General features: G+C 43.7%; 1 protein-coding gene across 6 annotated transcripts in view; it reads right to left on the bottom strand.

Moving 5' to 3' along the window:
• Positions 1 to 27,003, bottom strand: part of MAMLD1 (mastermind like domain containing 1) — a 276,227-nt gene that overhangs the window by 19,386 nt on the left and 229,838 nt on the right. For 5 of the 6 annotated variants that reach the window (XM_075763456.1, XM_075763457.1, XM_075763459.1 and 2 more), the window contains one exon: positions 13,248 to 14,975. In XM_075763456.1, the coding sequence (XP_075619571.1) occupies positions 13,248 to 14,855 (1,608 nt within the window). In that variant the 5' untranslated portion in view covers positions 14,856 to 14,975. The remainder of the gene's footprint in view (positions 1 to 13,247; positions 14,976 to 27,003) is intronic. The other variant, XM_075763461.1, reaches the window with a different exon arrangement.

Below are 27,003 nucleotides of genomic sequence, written 5' to 3'. Positions count from 1 at the left end.
CATGAGATACATGCAAATGAGCAAGCCTGGCGTGAGCCAGTTTTTGAGGGCTGAAGACCCCTGCAAGTTCTCGGAGGTTCAAAAAAGCTTTTCTGTTAATAGTCAGGTCAAGAACGTTTCGGTGTTGAGGCTCTTCTGCCAGTGAGAGCACCCACCACCAGCTCAACCCCAACCGGCATTCATGCCGCCAGGCACCAGTCTGGGAGATCTCCGCGAACAGTGTCGCAGCTCCGGAGAGGAAATCTCACGCGTCTCATAAATCCTGCTGCGAGAGTGCTGCATCACAGGGGGCTCGTTTGAAGCCTCTCCCAGTTTGTCCGTTCAGACAGGATGCCAGGACCTGCCAGCGATGACACCCAGTTTTAAGATCTTCGCCTCTCCTGAAGGGATGCCACCCCAGACGTCCGCCCGTCCCAGCCGGCCCCTTGCCACGAGCTGCGTTCAGAAACCACTGTACAAACTACCCCAGAAAAAAGCGACAAATTCCTAGGTTATGCCGAAAAGTCTTTTCTGCCTTAATACCTTCCCTTCTCTCCCCGCTTGCTGCTGGACTTGAGGGAAGGGTCTAAAAGGCGATAAAAACGAGCCCAGTGTTGATACTTCTCCCCGAGCTGGGGAGGTTTCCTTGGGGCGAGAGCTGCGGCTGCCGCCGGGGTCAGCTGGGAGGAGGGAGAGGAGGGAGAAGGGGAAAAAATGAACAGCTGCAAAGCAATTAAGCCTGCCTCCCTGCCTTACTGTCCAAAGCAGGAGGCAATCTAATTCAGCCTGGTGCCTCTCTTCCTTCAGCCGTCTGGTGCCTGCCTGGGATTCAGGAAAGGGGCTGTCTGACTGCCCACTTTGTCTGCCGAGCCAAAGGGGCCCTTCCCAGCCACAATTTCCAAAGGAAAGAGATCTTGGCTGGCGGTGTCTCTTCTTTTCTGAGAAAAACATGCGCTGAATGTAGCGGCAGCAGCTTTATAACCCTCTCCTGCCCTTCCTCAGCAAACAACCAAAGTGGAGTTGGAGCAAGAAAACGACCCCGCTGGCTCCTCCGCTCAGCACTTGTCTCCCAGCACAATGAATCAATTAGCGTCCGATCATTATTGTGGTAACTGTATCTTTCACAAGCAAGATTTTATGTAGAGATAGAATAGGATGTTTTCTGCTCATTTCCTTCCTGTCATTCCAATCACGAACTACTGTTAAAAATACAATGCATTTAAAGTCTGTAATATTTGCGAGCGTGTGTTCCAGTTTCCCAGCTGAATGGCTGGTCTTTTGTTTTCTACATGGTATAGGTATGGAGGAACAGTGATATAGGGGAGCCTATAGCGCAACTGGGTTACAAACTCACTCAGGGCATATACAGAAGGTCATCCCATTTTCATGCTCCTAATATCAGGGATTACTTTAATTCCTTATTCTGGCCAACTGTTTCAGTTTATAATCTATGGCGCAGGACTCCTTCCAGCATGTCGAAGGTGGTACTTGCTCTGGTATTTCTTCAGAAACTGGCAAAAATGTTTTATTTGGAAAATGTTAGAGCAGCAGTAAAAGCCTTTTAGTACCCAGTCAGAAGGAGAAAATGGGCTCTGTTAGGAGAACAGAGCACAATTCAACTTTACTTTCAGTTACGTTTGACAGTAACCTAGACAGCAGGTAGGTACCCTCCCTCTAGCTTAATCAAGCCAGAAATAGGCAAAAACTTGTAATTTAGATGCAGCTAGACAGCATTTCATCTTATGAAAAGCCTCCCTACTGCTATCATAAGCAGAAAAAAATAAGAAATCACAGAGAGCGCAAGGTTTTAGATCACTATACTGACAAATGCCTTATAAAGTATGAAATTTGAGGAAACTTCTGTAAGCTAAAGCACAGTATTTTGTATATTGTGTCAACCTAGAATGGAACAGCACACCCAAGTGAGGAGTCCCTTTCCAATCTTATTCCACAGAGGATCCTGAAGGTCACAGGGTTTTTTTTTTAAATTAAAATTTATAGATGTATAGACATATGCCACCAATGTGGGAAAAAGCTCAGTCTCTGGACTGGGCACTAAATGGATTTGTCCATTTTCCCCCTCACTGCCAATCTTTTTTCTTAATAAAAAAGTTCTTATTAAATGGCCAGTTTTTCTTTTTTCTTTTAAGTAAAATACAACATAAATAAACGTTGGGGATTTTAGACAAAGTCCTAAACTATGCAAAAACACCAACGTGTCTCGCAAAACTTTTTTCAGTCAAAGATTTACTCACATTTCAGGACCATCACACAGTCTGTGGTGATGTTATCAGCATTTCGCTGTTCTTGCTGACCTTAAGCACTCTTAAACCATTAAATACATAATATTTTCTGATAATAGAATGCCATTCACATTTCAGTAACAATAATTCACTTTAATGAGATAAGAACTTACACATCAAATTACTCTATCTCTGAGAAATATGAGCACACTTTGGGGAACTGTAGAATCACAAATAATGACATCAAGAGTCGAACGCTGTTCCTGGAGAACTTGTAACTCCTGGTTACATCAATAGGAATTTGAGATGTGTAAGGATTGCAAAATCAGATGTTAATCTGCAGGGAACAACGCGGCTATGGCCAGTCTGCATTTTTGCCTTAAGCAAACAAGAACCAACAAGACTATCGACGAGAGAAAACAGCACCAGTTTCTAACTGCGGGTATAAACAGGCATTAAAAACAACTGTATTCCTTAAGTGAGTCATTACATCGTAAAGAAAACTTTTACAAGAAACTTCAGGTTGTTTACAAATTTCCCATTTACATATTTTTTTAATTCTTTCCTTCCCACTCATAATGCGTGCACCAACCTCAGTAAAGAGACCTGCAAGAGACAGAAACCTGATGCTTAAATTAAAAAAAAACCCACAAAATCATCAATATTTACTCTGGCACCTTCAGTTAACAGGTTCTCCGCTTTTTTCTGCAGTGTAACGCAATCTAAACACAGCCCTTCTTATCAAACTAAGACGAGATTACTCAGCTTTCTCCTGGCACAGGGAGACGCAGCTCTTGAGGTGCTGGAGGCTGCTCTGGGCACAGGCTGGTCCGGGCTGCGGGAACGGCCGCGCTGCCTTCAGCACTCCCCGGCACGGCACGGCACGCCACTGCTGCCGAGCCAAGGACGAAAAATACAGCAGGAATAGCTTAATTCCAGCTCTAAATGAGCTCAGCGGGGAATCTAAACAGTCAAGTCAATTGCCAGAATCTGCACTTTTCAACCTCGTTCTGCTCCTTTGATCAGACTGAATTTTGAGCTACGGCGATTAATGGACTAATAGAGGAAGTCACAGGGTATCTCTTGGGAGAAGAGGGAAAGGAGGAAAAAAAACCTCTCTCATCCTTGTTACGCATCTCTTCTGCTAAACGCCACATTTCCACGTAGAAAAACTAAAATGCTGCTGTGCAAACTGCGCTGGCTGAGCTGGAAAGGAGGAGAAGAAGGGGGTTGTACGAAACAAAAAAAAAATAATGCTCATACGATCATTCATTCATTGCTTAAACACGCCCTTTGGAGCAATGGTAAAAGAAAACAGACTGTCCAAATAAAGTGCCGTGTAAACTACCCTTCAATCCGGGACAGTAACAGTTTATACTTAATAATGCCGGAGAGTAAAGGAAATATTAAACACATTTATTATGCAAAGAGAAGCTTCCAAAAGCCCTGAGTATTTAAGTACTGAGAGAAACGGATTTGTTTATGAGGGATACATACTACTGGTGTCCCAGGGTAGTATGTCCTCATCTTTCTGGAAAGGGAAGAAACACATTACCAGCCTGCAATCACCAAAGGAAAAGAGGGGGGGGAAAGTCCTTGTTAACAATTTTTTCTTCTTCTTCATTTCCTTTTGTAATTGCTGTGCCCGAGCGGAGGGGGCAGATTTTTTTCCTACGAGGGGCAAACTTTGCTTCTGCAAGTCACGAACGTAAAAAGCAAACCCCAGAGAACTGCAAATAATCACTGGACTGATTAAAACATAAACTTATTCGAAGTTTGGCACATCTACAAAATGCTGCTACTAACCTCCAGAAAATAAAAGCAGAAAAGCCAAAAATAATTCAAATGTAAACTTGAGCTGAGGTAACAAGAGTGCATCAAAGCTTCCAACTCTCTTTTTCTGTCGTAGCACCGATATGCCATTGCAATGACTGCTGTGCCCTTTGCTGCATCCTCCTCCTCCACCTTTGGTCTTTCTTGAGCATACAAAGACACACATACATGATTCACTCTGCTCTCAGAAATAATCCCCCAGTCGTACTGGGATGACCTCCCACTGTGTAAATTTAGGTGTGTGTGTTTGAATCTTTACAAGATCAAGCTGTTAATGTAATGTCTTAGACCAGGATATCATACTATTTTGTCTACATTACAGGGCTTATCCTCCTTGTGTGGGTCTCTTATCAATTCTGTAATGGGGAAAAATAGCTCTGCATTAGCTTGTCCACACCCTGCATTCACATCTGCACCTGGCTGACACTGATCTAAGGTATCGCATTTTCATTACTACAATGAGAAATAATAAATCATGTTCCCGGTCATATAGAGAATATTATTTATGCTAAAGTCATGTATTTCCTATCTTCTTCTTTTAACATTCCCCTATGCAAAGGGTTAAATTGTAATACAGGATTACTTTTTGTTAACAGTAGAGCTTTAGGATTTACATACCGATAATGATAGTATTTGCCTTTATATATGCTATAAAATTTTAACTTAAAAACGTACATGTAAGAGAGTGATTAGCCTCCAAAGCCCTAAGAAGAGCCGCTACATTCTGATTGTGGATTTCTATCAATTATTAGTGCCGTCTGCTTGAAATCGTCCAAAGTGCTCAAGACAGAAATATTGCAGAGCCAACACAGCAGACTGATACGCTTCCTAAATGGACAGAGTTTTTGAAGACAGCTCATAATAGTGTTTGGCTTTCAAACCTTAATGTTAACAGCTTTGATGGGACTGCTTCTAATTTGTATTTAAGACCCATTACCTCTTCCTCTAAGCAATCTTGGTGAAACATCATTTGTTCTAGGGAGATATTTGCCATCCAGCGCAGCTCTGTAATGGCCGTTAATTCACACCATTTTGCTTGCTCCTGTATTAATCAGCAAACTGTGAATCATCCCAGTGTTTCCAGACTCGCAGATGTACGAGAGAACCACCGAGGCCAGTTCAGTTTCTCTCCCCATTCAGACGTGGAGACAATATCAGTTCCTGTTTACAGCCACAGCTTTGTTTTCCCCCACCCACACACTGAAATTTCTCCAAAATGCCCAAAGAAAAAAAAAAAAAAAAGAGAGAGAGAGACACTGAGTTCATTTTACCAGGAAAAGTTATTTCTAGGTATTGCATCTGAAACAAAACATGTTTGTACTTTTATTTCATGTGCAGCGTTTACTGCAGCGAGGCAGAAATGACAGAGGAGCAGAGCAGAAGGACAAAGTAGGCAGCTCCAGTCACCCCACCCTGCCGAACCGGCGCCAGGCACATGATTTAACAGCATCTGAGGGACTCTCGGATTTATTTGTTTGCTTTTTATTCTAATTGTTAAATTAGGCTTTGGTTCTGTAAGTATTTCTGCCTTGTGGAACACAGATGGAATTTTAGACTCCTACAAGACAATGCTAGGTAGAAACCATCCCAAAAATCAAGGGTACAAACCATGCTCTCACAGTATCACTGCAAAAAGTAGTGAAATTAATTATTAATTTAGGTATCAAATTTGAGGTAGTAAGAAGGGCATGGTTTTAGGGAAGTGAGCACATTTTCTGAAAGCCAGGCTGCTTTTAGTTCAAAATAAGCTCCCCAAACTGCCATTTACTAAGAAAGAGAGAGAAAATACAGAGAACGAACAAACCTATCTTTTACAAATGTGGGAAAAAATGGAATTAAGATGTTCTGATATTAATGGGAACTTACAGCACAGATGAAACGAGTTGGGTGTACAACAGGGTCATGGAAACCATTTCCTCATTGCTATTCATCAGCACGCTGTGCCATGAACACACCTTTTCAATATAAGAATTATGGGTGACTTCTAAGTGAGAACGCAAGTTAGTGTGTCTTACCTATCACTAACCACTATTCACATTGTTATTTTTAAAAATGATACACAGAAGGAAGTTCTGGCATTGGTTATGAAGCCAAACAGGGAGAAGGTCCCCGAGTCTTTCCCTGCATTCCCAGGATGTTTATGACTTCATTGCATCTGAGGAAAAAAAAAAAATGTTCTGAATCTCTTGCTCAACTGCTTATAAATTAAAGATTTCTGCACATGGATGGGACTTTTTTGTGATAATAAAGAAAGCAAAAATGGGTTACTTGAAAAAAGAAAGCACGAAAATCTGCAGTTGGGGCCTGATTCAGCCCAGGAGAACTTGTGAATACTGCTGCCAAGCTGCCTAGAAAACCCGAGAGAAACTGCCCACCCAGGCCCACCCAGGCTGGCAGGATCGGAGCGGTTCTGGTACAAATGGGTGTCAGAATACGGCTCCACTCAAATGAAGCAGACACTTTTTAGCACGATCCACCACCTTCCCTGCCCTTTTGAGAGAAGAGCTTCTCTCCCACCCCCCACTGCAGAGCAGGAGGAAATAACTCTCTGTTGCTTAAAGCTCAAAACCACAAAAGCAAGGGGTTTTGGTTTGGTTTTTAGAGTTAATGCCGAACCTCTGTGCGATGGCACACTCTGCTCCGCTCGCCCCGTGGCTGTACGGCCCTGCCAGGAGTGGAAGGGGATCCAGCACTGATGTACAGCCTGTGTCCTGGGCACCTGGAAACTCAGGGAAAGCAGCCTGTCAGGCTCAAATTCAGCACCTTCTCCTAAATTTTGCTGGGATAACTCGCATTTCCATCTACATGTTCACAGTACGTAAGTACTACCTCTTGTCTCTCTCCACCGAAAACCTGGACAATACCACGTCACTGTGCACACACATTGGTCGCTTCATCCTCCTGCAGGTAACGAAGAGAAAGAATTTCCCGAACACCTCCCAGCACGCCTCGCTGGTGTTCACAGTACCACCCCAGTCTCTTTTTTTCCTCTCCAAGTGGATTGTAATTTGTCCAGCATGAGATTCCCACAGAGTTGTCCGTGTCCTAAGTGCTAAATTGCTGGCAGAACGTCTTCCATTTTATTAAACAGGTAATAACTAAGGGAAAGACCCGTCTGGATCGAGGAAAGTGCTGCAGCTTTGATGTAGTGTCCACATTAATTTCAGATCCAAAAGGAAGGCGATGGTGAGGGTGGGGGAGGATGCTCCCCCTACACCGTGTTCAGAAGGATTTGGTTTATTTACAAGCTTCTGCTCCACAGATTGCTTCCCCTAATGATGTGCAAAAGTGCTTTCAGCACAACAGATAGCTAAACTGGAAGGAATGATGAGTGCATTAGGCAGAGCTGCTAGAAATATCAATGCCTGTAAACATCTTAAAATACAAGTCAAAGAACTGGGAAGGTTAAGACACGGCTACACGGGCTCCACTACAGCAGGGAAATGCTTTGAAATACCTGTAATCTAACAGAAGATGACAACACATGCGATTTAAAAGACACTGCAAAAGAGCAATGGGCTAGGAAGATCAGATGTGAACTAAGTTTTTTGTCTTGATTACTGCACTTCTGAAAATGCTGGATTACTGTTGGCATGTTGAGGCTGAACACCCCATTTCTTTCCACAAGTTTTCTCCTTGCTTTCCAAAGCGTATCTTACATTATTTATTCGCAGGGGAGGGAGGAAAGGGAGAAGGCGGCAGTCCGATAGTTTCAGTCAAGCTCCTTTCAGACTCTCGGGAAAGAAGGGAAGGAGAATCTCCAAGTTTGAGGGGGGAGGGAAAAATCAACTCAGTTGCAAGTGCATGGATAAATATAAATTCAGAAATGACCATTCAAGAAGATGTTTTTACATTTGTGGAGAGGTCAAACTCCAGGCTCAGCCTTATTGCTCTCTGTAATCCAGATTCATCACCAGCTTCCTTTATTCGCCTATTCAAAGGCACTTAATTAGCTGAAGGGCTTGTTGCTTTGCCTTTAAAAGCTCTCCACTCCCTCAAAGGCTTTGCTTCGGTATTGTGCTAACATTACCCTTTGAAATCAAATCTGTTTTTCTTCTCCACAGTATTAGTTAAAGAAAAAAAAAAAAGGTAATATTTTAAAAACTTTTTCAAGAAAAGAAAAAGAAAAAAGAAAAAGAGGAAGAGAAAAGAAAAAGAAAAAAGAGAAAAAAGACAAAATATCAGTGAAATTTCATTCAAAGAGGCTTTAAAGATAAGTCTGACACTTAAAGAAAAAGGAGGGGGTTTGAAACTGCAGATGAAATCTGGGCAGTACTTTTGGTCTTATTAATAATACATGATACTGTAGTTCTTTTCTGTGTTAGAAAGACTCCTTGTGACATCTTGGAAATCCCCAAACCCCCTGATTTTTCCCTGTACTTACAAGAGGACTGTATGTCCTCAGATGCTGTGGGCTGCGTTCTCTGCTTTTCCAAACTCTTAATCAATCTGCATCAGAGCTTATAAACACAAAGTGCTGCTGAATCAGAACAGTCTCACCTAACAGTCACGGTGCGCTGCCTTTTCACTGGCAGAAATAACTTCACATTACATAGGACGCTCAGGAATCAGTCCGTGGTATTAACATTTCTGTTTATATTAATAAAAGCTGTATTTTGTATGCCATTATATTTATATAACCTTTGACATCTAAGCTCTGGGTCAGTTTGCTCTTTATAACAGTGCATTTCTTCTTCAGTTTTGTTTCTATATTTAGAGAACTCATGCTCAGAAACAAGATTTTTTGTTTAATTTCCCCCCCCCCAGTATATTTAATCTAGCTCAGGGGTTTTGGTGTTTCTCTGCAACCTATAATTTACTCTGCCAACTCAGATACTGTATTGCTGCTTTTACCACAGTTAAAGAAACACTGTCAAGTCCTTTTCAGAGGTTTTTTTGGTCTTCAGCATGTTCTTCACTACCTCATATGCAGTCCACGTGCAGTCAAATATAGCCATTTTTACTGCAAATAACTGCAAATAATATTATTTTTCTCTCTGTCTCTTCTCCTATCATTTTTCCTCTGCCATAATTTTTGGAAGTGGAGCTGAAACAAATATACCCTTCACTGACAATCCAGTATACAACTATCTGGATGTCAGCAGGAATGCGGAGAGCTCTAAGAATAGCATGTTTGGTTCCTACAGCGCAAGTGGAGCTCAGAAATGCACAGCATGTCCCATTCATACAATGGCTATTTATTAGCTACGCCACCCCCCCCCCCCCCCCCCCCCCCCCCCCGACAAAACAACCTTTTAAGTTGTGTTTTGATTTTCAACATTTTACACACAGAGCAGCGGGCAATACTGCCCTCCTCCTCGAGATGCTCAAATTTTAACTCGGACAAACTTGGGCTTGGAAAATTAATGGCCACCCAAAGGGTTTCTGTTATTCCAGCCTGACATAAACTGCAAAGACCGCTGGCTCATTTTCCTGCCTTCGGGGGAACCCTCCTTTCCGCTCCCAAAGACCTGTGTCTGTTCCTATATCAGCAGGAGTAAAAGAAGAGCTCTTCTGGAAGCGGTGATGGTGTATCAGCATTGCTGAAGGCAGAATTGGGCCCAATCTATCTGACATGCCAGAAGAGGAGATCTGCAAGTACAAACTATATTTAGACATGAAAATCAGGGAGATGCCCAACTATTCAACCTGCCTGGGCAAATGCAGCTTTTCACGCGCCCAGAAACAGCCAGTAAAGTCAAGTGGCTAAGCCCAGAAGACGGCGTGTGATAGTTTTGCAGACTATCTTTGACTCTCTGGCATTTACTACCATCTTTATATTGTGGATTTATGAGTCCAGACCTTTGAGTATAATTTCACTCAGCAAAGCATCAGTCCTACATGAGTAAAATGAAAACCTGCACGTACCCACAAGAGCAATGTTAGCACCGCCAGGCTTCGCAATATCACACAATGCAAACTGTCAGTGCCTCAATCAATATCCATCAATGCTCAACAATAAAGACATAGTGCTTCAGATGGGAAAAGATTAGCCCTTATCAGATTTACCAGTTGTCCAAGCAATACAGGATCTGGGATGCAGACTGATTACGCCTAAGAGATATATCATTAAGTAGAAAAAATGGTAGAGCTGCGAGGCGCCGCTAGTAACCCAGTTTTTGGAACGTGGAGTCTTTGCTTTAATACGCATTAAACCAACAGCAAACAGCTCGCTCTGGGTCCGTATCCCGGCCGCTGCTCCCTTCCCCGTGTTGCTCTGCCTGCTACAAGGATCAAATTTCATGGTTTATTGTTCTTCCTCCAACTGGCCACCATCCACATTCTTCTTCTGTACAAAGCTGCACCTCTTGCTCAAAAGAAAAAGAGCACTATGCCTTCTTTTTATAAATTTTAGTCACATTTACAAACACACACACAGAGTAAGGGGATGACTTTTAAACACTATGCAACGTTCCAGGGAATGTTGTTATTTTTCTTTGAGCAAATTTCTGTGAATGAGGCTAAAAAAGGCAATTTTCCACCAGAAGGTTGTTAATTTTTGAAGATGCAGAAGATGTCTCCCCTGTCTTCTGAATCTAACATTTTGCCTTTTAATGAAACAACTGCTGTATGCTTGAAAAGTCCTATTCATCACCTGCCTCAGGAGAGAATTGGCACCGAGATTCTGCAAAGCTCAAATTCAGCTCTGGGTACACGGCTGGAAAATCAAAACCACAGTCACTGGGGCCACTTCGCTATAATGGAGTAAAATTGGTACACAGCAGGTCGGGTCCAAGATTTCAGTGTCAATGTCTCAATGTAAATAAGAAACCTACTGCAGGCAAATAACAGATCTACATGCTAGATTCAAAGAAACCTAACAAGTATCCCAGAATTTTAAGGTTTTCTACCTAGAATATTTTTCATTTTTCTTTTAATTCAGCACTCAGGAGCCATTTTCTTCTATGAGATTTACAGTAAAGTTATCAAAACCTAACACAACGTTCCACTTCTGAACATCCACCATCTTTCTTCGGCAGCTCAACAGACTGTAAAACTGAAGCACTGTCATCTGCTGCATAATTATTGTAGTAAGTCTTACTTGTAAAATGAGGGAGGCACCATAACCTTACTTAACTAGTCTGAAAATGTAAAATGCTCATCACCTGTGATCATTTGTCTTAACTGTCCTTGATCTTTACTCATAGCTGCCAAATTATAACAACTCTCTGATGTTGAGAATCAGCTAAAAATGCAGCACAGGCAGAGCACTGGCAAGGGTGCTGGAAGAGGGGCTATTCTGGCCAACTAAAGAGATTCACTGCAGGAATTTTCTCTTTTTTTGTTTTTTTTTTTTGGCTAATCAATGATGTAGAGGGTTCAGAGGTGTAAGACAAAGATGCAAAGCAGGGAAAACTAGTGCAGAGGAAACCTCAGGAATCCAACAGGGACCTGGCAATTCCCACACACCCAGCAGGGGAGCCAGGAAAAAAAAATAAATGCTCAAAGCTTATGGACACAGGATCAAAAGTGATCATGTTACTGCAGTTAACAGCTTACCAGCCATCGTCCGAGATGCAGTAAAACACCGTGAACGTATTCTTCACCCACTCTGCCTCCAGAGTAAAACATCTGATGGGCAGTAATTCATGGAGCTGCAGCAACTTACTTTCAACCACATGTCCATCCATACTCCAGATCCCAAGCTAGCAAGACCCTCTACTTTGTGTTTAATTTGGGTCCCACTGAACAAAAACAGGGTCCTCACGTGGTTAAAGCAGCAAAAGTGCTTCAGGCCTTTGTTGAATTAGGGGCCTTATATCGATAACCCTTTAAAGTGACCCTTTATATGCCATATCGTTACGTGTTACATATTTGGACAAGCAAATTCAGCAAGTCACCAGTCCTTCCCAGTTGTTTTAACCTGCTGTATCGAAGCAAGGGAGCACGGAGTGTGTACAACTTGGAAAGGCGTGAGTCGATCCTAAAGTGGCACAGTGGAAATGCACCTCACTGATTTACCACTAAGAAGTTGACATCTACTATCTCCTGATTTCTCATTGCTATCATAGGACAAGATTACACCAAGCCACCTACATAGAAGAAATCCAAGAACCAGTCACTTAGCAGGGAAGAAGAGCAAAGAAACCCAGGTTCCGGAGCGTATTCCCCAACTAAGCACCGGGCTCCCGAGCGGATCCCAGCAGTGCTTCAGAGATCAGCCTCTGGTTTGCTGGGTGAGAAATGTTTCAGTCCATCACGAGGAGCTGATGGAGCACCCGTGTGCACAGCTAAGCGGCTTGAAGGATTCTGCTTCCCAAGTGCTGGTTCAGCCTAACAAGGTACTTGGCTTTGGTGGTGAGGTTCAACCTGTTTCCTACTAGTCTTCCAAACAAGAATATAGCTATTTATTCCTCACACCCAGCATGCTCTCACACTGAGTCCCCAAGCCTTCCCTGCTCTGAAGTCCCCATTCACACTAAATCTTTCTTATCTGGCGTAGTAGCAGATAGTGCTTCCCGCCGCTCCTTGTGTCACAGGGAGAAGGTTGCTGGAGAGAAATCAGGGCTGTGTCTCCCTCCTGCCAGCTGCATTTTTGCCTTTACCAGCTGGGTTGGTATCAGATCAACAAAGGGTGGGGAATGGCCCGCATCCAGAGCAGGGCATTGCCTCTAGCAAATGCTGGTAACAGGTATTTCGAGTCTGCGTCTTTGCTGTTCTGGAGCTGCACTGTTTGACCTGCTGTCCGTGCAGGAGTCATATTTTAGCTTCCCTTCTCACCCCACCTGATTTTTTTCTAGCCTCAGAAGCATAACACAGAGATGAATTTGTTGAAGGGCACTAACAAAAAAAAAAATCTATAAATCTATTCCCACTAAAAAGATGATGGAAAACATATTATGGGAGCATCTCTACAGCTTGCAATATAAGCTAAACAAGAATATCACCTATACACGTAAAAATAATTTATTTTAGTGGCATGAAATGTGTTTTTCTTAATAGCATAAAGTTCTCCACTGGGCTAGAAGAGACAACGCATGGTGGAATTACAGTACATTTCAATTGAAGAAATAAATAAAGTTCCTTCTGATAACACCAGGATGTTGTTACTGCCTTGTCCTTGTAGACACTGCGTGCACACCCCAGAAGTTTAGCAACGTCGCATTTGAAATGCAAAGGAAAGTAAAAATAAGAAAAGAAATGACTCAATATTTTCACATCAGCCCTGTAAGACAGAAGAGACGTTCTCACCTGTCTGCTTTGAGATGGCAGCGTGGCAGGCTGCATGTGTCTCTGCATGCGATGTGGCTGCATGAGCTGTCGAAACTGCTGCTGGAGGAACTGGCTGTTGTTAGCCTGCTGGGACTGCTGCGTGGCTGGAGACTGCTGCTGCTGCTGCTGCTGCTGCTGCTGCTGCTGCTGCTGCTGGAGATAGTGCATGAGAGACTGCTGCCCTTGTCCTGCTGTCAGAGGTGACATCTTTTGAGTAGCTGACTCTGAGGCAAAGTGAGACAGTGGTTTGGTGTTATTGAAAGAAAACTGGTCTTGGCTAACAGGGCTCTCATTCACCAGAGCTGGCTGTAAGCTACTGGATGGCTGCTGCATAATTATGTTCATATTTTTGGACTGGTTTGTAGTCATTGATTTAAAAAGCGAGCTCTGCATACTTGTGGGGTTGCTGGTGGGAGTGATGTTAGAGATTAATGTACCTTGAGGACTGAAGGGCTGCTGATGCAGAGCCGGGCTTGACAGCTTTTCTGGCCTGTACGGTGGAGAAGGTCCAGTATTTGTGGAGGCCATGCTGGCAACCAAGTTGTTCTGTGGACTTTTAATGTTGTTGGCTGGCAAGCTGGCTGCCGTCAGGGTGGGCAGCATGGAGCTCTGTGGGCTGAAGGGCTGCTGGTTCAGAGCCGGGCTGGAGAGCTTCTCAGACCCGTAAGGAGGAGAGGGGCCATTGGATGGGGTGCTGCTGGAAGTCATGCTTGAAAGCAGAGTGTTTTGAGGACTCTGAATGTTGTTTCCTGGTAAATTGTTAGCAGGCATGCCAGACACCATAACATTTTGAGGACTGAAAGGTTGATGGTGTGGGGATGATCCTGCCCTGTAAGGTGGAGAGAGACCAGGAGGAGACATAGTTGGCCAGCTGGGAGCCTGTACTTGTTGCTTGGTGGTAGACACCTGCTTGCTAGCTGCCAGCTGCTTTAGCTGCTGAGCGTGCCAGTTGGAGCCAGGTATGTTGGGTAAGGGTACCGGCAGCATAGACGGTGGCTGGTTCTTGCTCTGAGCTGCTGTAGAGATGGGCGATGCAGCAGGTTTGTTTGAGGGAGGAACTTGGAAGTTAGCTCCAGCAGATGATGGTCTCATCTGAGGAGATCCTCCACTGGTTGGATTGCAGCCGGGAGAAAAATCTTTGTTAGCAACATGGTTCTCCAAGTGGGAATTCTGTGGGGACGACTTTGGAGTGGTACTTAGGCTTGGTTGAGAATGACTCAGCCCAAGTGGCTCTTCAGCCTTGCTGCACAAAATCTTCTCCAGATCCAGGTCATTGGGAGAAGGATCAGGCATTTTCGTCAGCTCTTCCAATAGATCTTGCAGCTCTTGGTCCACAGACTGTAAGCTGTTTCCTTTCTCATCGTAGTGGACAATGTTATTGGTTTGCCCTCCTATCGACCCCTTTTGATTTATTTCCGTGTTGGGTGGCACTGAAAACGGGGAACCGATGCCACCGCCATTCATGTGATTGTTTTCGAGGAGCACTGAGTGACCTGCAACTCCCAGGGAAGAAGCGCCGTGACCAGTGGAGAACGGGGAGCTTTGCATTTCTGGACACGCCGCGTTGGGATTGGCACCTTGGCCCATGGCAAGGTTTACGTCATCAAGACAAAGTCTTTTACTGTCATTTGGGAAAATGACATCAGGCACACCACTGGAGGCAGGAGAGCTATCATCTTCCAGTTTTCTTTTAATGGATCCCTGTAACTGGGAAAACAAAAAAGGAAGAAGAAAGGATCCGTTATTGACCTTTTTCTAACATGCTGTGAAGCTCCATACTGTAACACTGGGTTGGAGATAAAGAAAATTAAATCATACAAGTAAAAAACCAATCATGTGAGACAAATTCAATCAGGATTTAAGTGGGTGCAACTTCACTGAAATCAAAAGAGTTACAGTCAGACAAGGGCTAAATCTCACATGTTGACCTTAAAACAGATGTTAAAGCTATAAAAAAACCTGTCTGTCATGTGAACTGTAATACAAGTTTTTTAAATAGCTTCTGGTACCATTTCAATTAAGACATTATACTCCCTGAACAAGAAACATGCCAACGTTTTTATGGTAATATTTTTTAGGTCTAAACAATGGCAGATCTGAATGAAACCCTGGACTGAATTTGGTGACCTTCTGCCAGTGACGTGGATTAAATTCAGACCTGAGACAACTAAATTGTTTTACATTCTTTATAGGCAGAACATCTGAAATAACTGGCATACTTTCTAAACAAAACAAAACAAATTCTCAACTATCTATCTAAACAGACTTTCGAGCTTCCTCATCACAGATGTTTTAGATTTCAGAAACCCGTAAATAACAGCTAAACCTCTTAATTTTTGTTTATTCTTCTAAGTCTAAGGCAGTATGGGCTTTGTTCTTTTGAAGGATTGCAACTCATTCATAAAAACCAAAGTGTTTTCAAAATACAATTACATAAATATCTTGATCTACAAGAAATGGTGGAGTTGTAAATCCACAAATCTTAGGGGGAAAAAAACCCCTGCCTTATGCGTATAAAGAAAGTGAAACTGCAAACAACGCTTCTAATACTAATTCAGAGCGATATGGCAATCTCTTCCAAATATAATCATCTGTGGCTTTCAATTTTAACAAGCATGACCTGTATGACATAGGATTAATCAGACATTAACATTGCTGCTCCAAGTTAAGGGAAATAAGCTTTTTGTCCTTGTTTATCAATAGAGGGAGGAGCTCTTAGAGAAGTATCTAATCAGCAATGGGAAAACCATAGAAAGTCACTGTTCCTCTAAGCCGGCTCACAGTAAAGCCTCTCCCAGCCCTGGCTTAGAATTGCAAGCGCTGCCAGTCATGCAGTACCATGAAAAAGTCACATCTAATAACAGCTCATATCACCAGAAAAGCCCCACCACCTAACCCCGGTGCAACCAGATCCACTCTAGGGCTGTGGTGGGTATGACTAACTTCTAAATTTTACACTGATTATTAATGAACTCACAGTTTTGCCTAAGAATCACGACGCAATGGCAAGCAACTTTGGTGCTCTCAGACAACGGCGTCACAGGATGATCACCGTCGGGTGTGCGGAGGCTGCAGGGCATAAGGTGGGCACACCTCGTACAGCTCCTTCTGCTGCGTGCACATGAAGGTCGCTGTGCAAATGGCCAATGTCCACCCCTAAATTCAGCCTACGTTCAGGCCATCGACCACAAACGTGCATTGTTCCGACCTGGGAACACAGTTCCCGTGTGGCTCATTCAGCTGGACTCCCACGAGTTTATTTTTAAATTGGTGAGCAGAGAGAAGATTTCAGACTTGTACCTACAGTTGCTTAAGCTACAGATGCAGTTTAGGATTAGTATTAGATGTTGCCATGCTAATATCCAGCTTACACAGATATTTGGAGGAGAGCGAGAGGATACAAGTTAATTGTACGTGATCATCACGGCAGATGGAAAAGCAGGTCTGCATACTACGGAGAGCTGCTGATCAGGTTGTAGGAGGAGCTCACCTACCCTCCATCAACAGACACAGCAGTTGTGAATGGCATTGTGGCAGAGACCTTCTTACACGGGTATTTCCCCCCCACCCTGTAAGAGTTATCCCCTACTACAGCAATCAGTGCCTCTCTCTCGTGCCCTCCACTTGCATTGCTTTAACACGGGTTGCACTCAAAAACCACTGGCAAGTGAGAACCGACACCGACCGGGAAGAGTTGCTCTCAGTGCACCATTCAGTGGTTACCTGCCTGCCCTCCTCGGCCAGCAGTGCTACACATGGTTTGAATCGTTGCTCAGGGAGAGACCTTTACATCACAGCCAGAGACAGCTGAAGCATCGGTGATTTGATTATTCCTCTGGGCTGATGAGGCCAAAATTTGCTTAGCTTTAGGAAATGGAACAAGGCCTAAATCTTCTCCCAAGTGTTGGTCTAATGATGGATGAAATTGTTTTCCTTCATTTTCTTTGCTAAAGCTAAGCCAGAGTTGCATGTTTCAACAGATGTTGCCCTGTGTAGGCTGAAACATGTTGGTAGAGCATAACTACATATATTTAAACCCATCTTTACAGGGGCTTCACACATCCAAAATAAACACAGTGTGTTCCCAAGTTGCACCCTGGGAACCTTCAGGCAGGAAGTGGTGGGGGATCTCCCACACTTGGCCAGCTGACACGCTGGCATGCGTGGCCTTGCCAGTGCTTCTTTTGCCATAGGACATTCCTATGCTCTGAGTTACTGGGGAAAAATTTGGGCTTTCTAAACACTTTAAAAAATAGGTTTTTTAACTGTTGCACAGGGGAGTAAATGTGATGGGAAAACAAAACTCCATTTCCCCAAGACTATTACTAGATATAAACAGATAAAATAAGGCCATAGCTTTCAGATGGCATGGGCATTCCAAAACTGGGACAGGATTTTTAAATGGGATGCTGTTGCTCAGCCCTCGTGAGAAGCCTGGCTGTAAGAGAGGCAGTGAAATTAGCTGGGCGTTATGTTCCCCGGAAAAGCAAAACTCCTATTTCCCAGGTGAATATTTGCACAAGGACCATAAAAATCCAGAAGACAAATTTCCCCCAGTGCAGGCAGGTGTAACTCCACACAGTTGAGTAGCATTGCTTTTGCTTAAGATAGATTTGACTATAGCTCCAAATTTGAGAGAGAAAGGTACCATCCTTAAAGCAACTAATAATAGAATAATTTTGGTTAGAAAGGAGGTCTGGGTATCATCAGCCCTCTGCTTTGAGTACATCACAAGTGAAAAAAAACAGACGACAGTATTTCACCAGGCACTTAAGCATGACGTATCAACTCCAGACAGAAATCCTTCGTGGGCTAGCTGAGAGGTTTGCTTCAGTATTGCCCACTGCAACACGCGTGGCCGTTGATCCCCTGCAACACGCTCTGCACTGGTGCTCTCTGTCAGGAGCCAGCGTTTTTCTCCCAGCGACTGCTCTCTGGGAAGGTGCCACTGTGGCACCCTGGCCGCTGCAGGGGACAGTAATGCAGTTTCACGTTACGGAGACACTGGCTGGCTCGGACGTGCTAAGAACAACGGTGGCAGGAGATCATCACCCAGGCACTACGATCACCAGGAGCTCGTGACCTAACTCATTCAAGAAGCTGCTTGTTGCAGATCATTCATTCAGTACTCTCACACGTATCAAGACCATCTCTTTAAGACCTATCTATCCTTTTCTAGACTCTTCCCTTGCTAATAACATTTTTACTGCCCATTTCCTTTGTCTGGCCCTGGATTCCCCAGGAAGGAGCTGATTTATTCCAACTCTTTCTCCCCTTCTTCAAGAGGGCTTACGCTATTTGAAAAAATCAACAGAAATAACAAGAACACCAAAATACGTTCTTCCACTTTCTCTGCTGATTAGTATATTGGGCAGCTCTGTTTCAAATTGAATACCTTACAAATGAGTAGAAATATTTGAAAATCTAAACACACACACAGACTTAAGCTGACTGGAGGTTGTATATGGCTAAGTATGGGAAAGCTTCATTCCTATGTGCAAACAAGGACAAAGCAGACAAGCAACAAATGGGCTCTTGTGACCTTGTCGAAATTCATTAAAATGCATTAGCATGCACAGGCTACCTTCTGTTTGGGAACACCTGGGAAACAAAGGCAGGCCCTCCGATTTGGGGAATATCCGATTAGGAGGTCTGCACTATCCCAGGTTTGCTCTTAGAAGTGAGCGTGCCATGATCCCACCACTGCTGTCCTCTCAAAACCAACAGGTTGTCTGTCTGTCTGGGAAAGACCCAAGTTACAACCGAGTAGCGCTGCTAGCTCGCAATGGCAGTACAACAAGAATAAATAATAACTGTTTACCCTGCTCTGTCCAAGGAAGCTATACAGCTGTGGTTACAAACACCTCATTTGTCACACACTACCTCTTCGCCCAGAGCCGATGCCCTACGTGTGCGCAGAGCGCTGCGCAGGCCTCTCCTGTGCAAGGAAGAAAAGTCGGCCTCAGCGAGCGAAACCAGTCCTCGGCTGCACGCTCTCCCAGACTGAGCTCTCTGAAGTTGCCTGCTCGGGTCACTTTTGGCGCCAGGCACTTTCCAAACTCAGGAGGTGGTGCTGGCCTTGAGTAACTGGCTATTGCTCAACGAAGGGAGAAAGGAAGGCTGGAAGTGCCAAAAACTGAAGCAGAGAGATGTAATTGTTAATAAATATACACTGTCGTGGTTCCATTGGATTTTAATAACCAACGGAATGGGCATCTCCGGACTGGCTCCCTGCCTCGCTGTCACTCAGCCTTCCTCCTTTCTGTACCGCATCGGCTGTCCTCAGCTGCCACGCCAGCTCTCCACGCGAGCAGCTGCCCCATGGCCCTGCTGCCAGCCCTGTTAATTCTCCACCCGTCACTTGCTCCTTCGCCTGCATGGTGTCTGGGAGGAATGAGCCACTGCGGCCTGCTCGGGAGAGCCTCGTTCCTCCAGCCTTGAGATGATCCCTTCTGCCAGAAAGCAGCCAAATCTAACCAGAGATTCCTATTTCGGTCAACGTAATGCAGAAACGAGAGATGAAAAATGTTAGGTGAGGTATTTCTGTGCCTCTTCCTGGCTTCTGCAGCCTGTCAGAGATTCAAGCCTTGATTTACAGCAACCGCAGGGTGCTGATTATTGATCTGCAACCACCCCACCCCACTCACTGCCATTGAGAGATGCAACCTACAGCAGCGATTCCCACACCTACACAGCTTCTTCAAGCGAGAACTGAGCCCGATGGGACGCTAACACTTTGAACCGATGTCTGTAGAGCCTGTGCCACGTTCTCCTTCGGCAGCTAGTCTGCCTCCCCCATCTCCAGCATGCACCATCATTGCTGGAGACTCTCTTGATTTATTAGCTTGAAATCTATGGATCCATGACTGGGATATCCAGAATGGGAGTCAGATAACCTGCTTTCACTGGGAATCTCAAGACCCTTGTAACTCTTGGGAAATCCCAAGTGTTGGCTTTTCTGTTTGTTCCATTGAGGAAAGGAGAGAAATGATGGTAAAAGGAGATGGGGCAGGTGGGGAAAATTTCAGTCTCATCACAGATACCAGGATTTGCTAGTGTTGTGGCAGCTTTGCACAAAGCCTTTCAGAGCAAGACACCGGTGCCTCAGAAACCTGGGGAATCCAGGTCACCAACAGGCTGCTAAGATCTGGCATATCTGAATTACTCTGACAGAGAGAACATGTTTAATCTTTGGTGGAAGGGCTGAGCAACGCAGCAGCCCGAGATGAGTAGAAATCTTTTTTCCAGTATTTTTTCCAAGGTATACTGCAAACTGTTTTTTCCCCTCTGCAAAGCATAAAACCTGAGTCTAAGGTTTGCTCAACTGAGCTGACCAGAGAATCTATCACTCTCTGTCTCTTTCAAACACGAGACACTGCCAAAACTGGAAGTATGTATTTGCCAGAGGCAAACTGTTTGCAGCACTCAGCGATCAAGACTTCAGTCTCTGTGGCTTCAACAAGCTTCAGCGAGAGCTATCTGCCCATCAGCCCCGAATGTTTCTATCTGTTCTGACAAAAACAGTCATGTAATGAGAAAATGAAACTGGCAATTTTCCATATAAAACAAGAAAACTTCACATTTTTTCCTCCTGTGCCTTAAATACACAATTTGGAAAGGTTTGTGCTCTCTATTGCTCATTTATCCACACTCCAGATAGATTTAATGTCCTACTAATCTTTAAGGACAGTTCATAAAAAAGAGGTGAGAATTTGAGTGCGTTTGAAGGCCGGAAAGTGGATCTGATATAATATTACTTTTTAAATGGCAGCAGTTACTTGCAGCCCTGCTTGAAGCCTCAGACGTGCTGCTTTCGGTAGCGGGCTGGCTTGCACACGAGCAACAAAACCCACATGGGATCTTTGCCCGTGAGCATTTAACTGCAGCAGAACCTGGCACTGCATTAAGTGCATTTAGCGCATCCGCAAGTTTCCATTCCTGCACGCTGGCTGCAGTTTGGTAGCAGAAACTCACATTATACATTTGAATCCAAGAAAAAATGCCTCCTGCTGAGTAGCCAAAGCAGTCCATGACTATGAGGAACATAAACTAGGCTTTATCAAAGTCACATCTCGGGCTACAAGGAGAACTCAAGGAGGCTCATGCAATTAAAACTACCATTCACTTTCTCCATACTAAGATTAAACATAAGCTAAAATCACATTCTTCCTACTGCTTTAGGCTGTTTAACCCTTCTGATTTCAAGTGATTTCAGCATGGATTGACGTAAAGAAGTTGCCATTTCACATTGTCAGGAAAGAGATGGCATTGTGATTCCAAGCTACCAGAGATGTGTTTCACTTTGCTTAAAACCAGCAATACCCCAGCCCCTCAGCTAAGGAGCACCAGAGTAAAGGCTGCTTTGGGGACTGTTGGGTATTTGTAGGCTGGAAAGGTGGCAGATCCGTTTGTAATGAGGTGTGGTAGTGGAGAAAGGATTATGAATAGGGAAAATTCACAGGGTGGATTTCCTTCTATTCATCATGTTCATGGAAATAGGCAACTGGAACGGAGAATGTAGGAAGAGGAACCGGGGATGTAAGCAGTCATTTTAACCATGAAAGGAATAATTGGTTATTAGCTAGCTTGTATGCGTTACGTGGATTATTTTTACCTGGAACTACAGCTTCTCTCAATTTATAATTTACAGTGGCAATATGAAATCTGCCATCTTTAAAGCAAGCATATTAACATAGATTGGAAGTTGCTACTTAGGCTACGCACATGTAAAACACCTCCTAACACCGCTGCTACATTTGTAGAATTTGATCTCCCAACAGTACAACACACATTGGTGGACTTGACGGGACCGTGCTGTGATCCTTTGCCCCATCACTGTCACCACTCATTGTGATCTTCTCCAGTTATTGCCTCAGTAAATCAGGAACCTCAAGCAGTGTTAAAAGAGCAAACTAGGTGTGTGTTTTCCCTTAATAAAGGTGGCAACGCTCCCTGTTGTGAGTGCAAAACCACAGGAACCAGCAGGGCAGATGCTCCCATGCCTGCGTGCATTGCCTGGATCTGGGCTGACACACACACACCCTCGTGCGCGTCGCCAGCGCCCACGACGAGAGGTTTTGCTTGCTCCAGAGTTACAATCCGTTCCCTTTCCCTGTTTCTGTACATTTCTGCAGTACAACAGGTCTCTTGTTTGACTGTTGGATATATGTGAACTTTTATGTGGTGAATTACCTGGCGCTTTCTTTCATCTATGTGGCTTTCTTCCCCAAGTCGCCGTGCAGCGTAGGAAGCAATCCTGGCTGCAAATACTCAGAACTGCACTTGTTTAGCTGGTAAGCACAAAAATCCAAAACATCATGACTATACAAAACCGGAAAGATGTGATCTTACAATAAGCATAAACCACAGAAACTAACAGGAAATTCAACCTGGATTACCAAAACCCTAAGGTATTAGGTTTTTTTCCACTAAATCTTAACCAAAAAATTAAAGTGAAGGAAATAGTACAAATATGATTCTCTCATACTTGCAGTGACGTTCGTAATGACAGAAATATCTGTAAATCCGTATCCTGCTTTAAACAGGAACATCTTTCAGGCTACACAGCAGCAAGTTTGTGAAAAAAGGTTTTTTTGATTACCCTTGTGTAAAATTACAGGTAACATCACTAATGTCTGTGTGAAGATATCAATGTAGGATCAGGCCCAAGGAGAAAAAAAGCAGCCAAGAATATATTTATTTCGCCATCCCACACCAGCCGACCACGTGCAAGACGCCAAGTAACATTAACCGTAAAGAAAAGAAAAAAGAAAAAAAACCCTGAACCAGTAGCTTTGCTGCTTTTCAGGTCAGACAGAATTACCAGTCTCATTTAGAAGGCACCAGCAGAGATCTGCCCTATCAAAACAAATGTTCAGAGCCTTCCCATCTTGTCTTTCCTTAGCAATTCATCTGCTCTTGGTATTAAAGGCACTGTTAAAATGGAAATTTTTCCAGGAGAAAAATTGCTGTTGACAAATGGATCTGGAGGAACAGGACTACTGCTTGCTCCTGTGTTGTGCTGCTAGCAGGAGATCTCTGTACAGATGCCTCTTAATTAGTCATCTGAAGACTTACAGCAATCACGTCACGCATATTGTTTGGCTGTAACTTCCACATTCCATTTAATGACAAGTGTTATTAACTAGACAGCTGAAGACAGAACAAGTTCTCTGCCGCTCGGTTTTTAAGCTGTAGTACAAGAGCATTTCTTTCATATCTGGCTGTAAATCAAGATCAATCTTAGACTCAACGCCTTTGCATCAGTATTACCTCATCTTACCTCAGTTTTAATACCAGCAGTATTGTTTTATATCTTTTTTTATAGTCCATTAATTTCAAAGTCCTATGGAACACTTTGCAGTAATTTTGTAGACTACATTAATTTCTCATGGCAATAGCTAGGCTGGAGAATTGCAGATCCTCTCCACTGAGCAAAAAGTGATGGTTTTGCTACTTGGGCCCACCGGGATTTGAAAGATCCTTTTCTCTGTTCTTCTCCAGCCCCTAACACTGGCGCAGTTATGCAACAAACACAAGTTAAGAGGAGCTAAGTAGAAGAAACAGGCTGTATTTGTTCCTAAATAACGAGGGAAGTTTACCATTTACTAGATAACCAGATAAAACCCAGTCTGACACTTTTTTGCTGCTACATATTGGATTACGTTGTAAAATCCCGGAAGACTTACTCCTGCGGTTTTATCCAACTACAGGTTCCATTTTGTCAAAAGGCACGGTTGGGGAATTAAGAGCCTGGAGGCAAAGCCTTCAATTAGGTCAAACCTGGGGCCAAAAAGCTCTCAAATTCTCAGAACAAAAAGAAACAATGGGATTTCAGTCTGGGGTGGTGGGGGGAAGGCGTTTTTGTTTCAACAGCTGAAGTACTTGCACTTACTCCTGCAAAGACAAGCAGCTCCAACCTCACCGGTGTGGCCGCACCGATGCGGAGTGCCCTCCTGCTCATTTTTGGTGTTGGCAAGTAACGCATTGCTGCACCCAGAGCTCTTCTCCAGGCTTGGCGGGGGGATGAAACACTTAAAAGAGCAGTTTAAAGATTCTCCTAAGTGGTATCAGAAACTGGAGCACAAGTCTAAGAAGGATGGAACAGACGGGCAAGGGAAGGGAACGTCCTGAACGGCTCCTCTCCTACACACTCCTCCAGGGCCCTTTGTTAGCCTCCCGGGTGTTCCTCTGCCTTTCAAAAAATGAAACAATAAACAAGATATTGATTAATACAGAACCATAAAACCAAGCCTCACTTAGAATAAAAAAAAAATCATGAATCTATTGAGTCTCTTACTGAACCTAGGTGTAGGGAGAAGTCTTTATACAGCCAGAAGCAGAAATGTTTTGGAAAGCAGAAGAGTCTGGTAGCGGGTATTTAATTTGTTTCTGACTACTTCACTTTATCCTACCACTTTCATCTTTACTACACAGCAGCTCCACTATTCTCAGCATGCATTAACTGGAATAGGAGCACGGTTCATTGGCACCATGATATTTGTAGCCTTCCTTCCTCCCAGGCCAGTACGCAGCTCTGGCTCCTACAACACAGATACTCTTTGAAGACTACCTGTTACTTATCCAGGGACCTTTAAAGAGATTCTGCAAAACAGTGGTACTAAACCCCCCAAACCAGGCACAGACCATCGCCCCACCTCTGAAGCCCTCATCCTGCATAAAGCCATTGAAATCCTGGCCTCAATGAAACAAGTATTTTGGGACACTGACTTCAGCAGGGATGGGATTTCACTCTTTGCTCTTTCATTATTATTAACTAAAGGAGTGAATTAAAAATACACACTATTTGGAGAAATTCTCTCCAGCAGAAAACACAAGGCTTAAGTCACTCACTTTTTAACCAGAGAACCTCTCGACTTGCTGTAGATACCAGTTCCCCTCTGTCCTAGAAGCAACGTTAATCACACATTCATCACTGCAAATTGACAACATAAATGCTGACTTGTGCAAACAATGTTAGAGAAACTGGTGTTCTTGCTGCAGAAGTGAATTACACAGCCTTTCAAGCTTTCTAGACTTCTCAGTTTTATGTAAACTCTAATTTCTAAGCCTTTGTTCTGCCTTTAAAGGTCACACAGTTGAAAGCTATGAAGCATAGCATGTGTTCCCACTGATATTAAAATACTGTTTACTAAATCATGCATATAAATGTAAAGAAGAAACTGTTTGCAACCTACTGCGTTAATAAGAGATGATTTATCAGACAACACGTTTCCAAGTATCAACATGTGGAATGTAAAAATCTGATCTTAATCACGCAACGTGATGATTTTTTTTGTTGTTTTTTGAAGTAAAGTCTCCACATTGCCATGCAATCACACTAACTTCTGATGACACCGTATTTGACTGATTAAACTCTTAATCTTGCCAATGCTTAACTTCAGGAATACAAGCAGTCTTTTTAGATTCGCGCATATGATTGCACATTTGCAAGATCAGGATTTCATTTGCATATTCAAATTGCAAAACTGCATCTTCCCTTTGTCTGTGTAAGGCCAACTACAGCGCTCCAAATGCTAAACAACCACCGTAGAGTTGGACAGTATTTTTAGCATCTCTATGGTGCACTTCTATCTTTAGCTGCTGTGTTCACAAACAATCCCACAGGACAGTGCATAGCTAACATAGCTCGGGCTCTTCACCACAGTCCATTTTTCTCCCAAAACACGGTGAAAGCAGACTATACAACAAGCCAGCTCAGGACCCGCCAAGGTTTCCTCAGATGCAGCGTCTTGAGCGGAGCAGAACTATATTGAAGTACTAAAACATGAAAACATTAGAGCATTCTGCTCTGGAGAGGGGATGGAGGTTGCCGTGACTTCCTCCGGGGAAAATATAGCTCTACACTTCGAGTTTGCACTGTGTGCATAAATCAAGGAGGACAGTGAAGGATTTCTGCATGTTGTTTCCTAGCAGGATGTGCCCATGGGTTCATGGCAAATTTCTGGTCAAAGCTTAACCCTGCAAGAGAAATTAATAATTGAACTTGCCAAATCATCCCAATTTCTAAATCCAACTGCATCTTGTTTTTACAAAGAGGCATCTTAAACCAGTGAGCCATTTTATTAGACTCATGCTCATGTAACAAAAACATGTGTTAGCTCTTGAGTGCCAAGTATCATCCTGGAGGGTTACCAATCCCTGTTACAGATTTTGTAGCCAGACTGCAGTTATCTGTCATAACAGAGGAGGTAGTTTTGAATACACAGAACGAAGCATGCTGCTCGGTTCGGGAATACTTTATGTGGTCCTGGTCTCTTTGTAAAACTCTAGGAAGGACATGTACTGCAGAAGGAAAAAAAGAGCTTCAAACTGACTGCTGATGGAGTGGGACTATCTCGTGGAAGCCTCCTGGATGGCTGGGGCATGGCCCCAAGCTTGGTCCTGCATTCCCTAGAGGAACTTTTGAAAATGGCTGCAAGCACCATCACTTCCAACACGCAACCATAGCAGCTGGGTCACGTCTGCGTGCGTAGGAAACGTTTTTAGAGTCATCTGTATGAGGTGTTTCAAAACTACAGGTTTACCACAAAGAGAGAAAAAAACTCATCATGGAAATGACAGTATTAATCAGATGATTGACCTTTGAAGCTTCAAATCTGAAATGCTTTCCACACTGAGCTGGAGTTGCATACGGAGACAATAGCCTCCGATATCTTGATTTACAGAGGAAGTACTGATGGAATCCCATACATCCTGTTAATGGTGAAGGGAA

The sequence above is a fragment of the Balearica regulorum genome, chromosome 11 (assembly GCF_011004875.1).
Source record: "Balearica regulorum gibbericeps isolate bBalReg1 chromosome 11, bBalReg1.pri, whole genome shotgun sequence".
NCBI classification, from domain to species: Eukaryota; Metazoa; Chordata; class Aves; order Gruiformes; family Gruidae; genus Balearica; species Balearica regulorum.
This window is presented reverse-complemented; position numbering and strand designations above follow the sequence as displayed.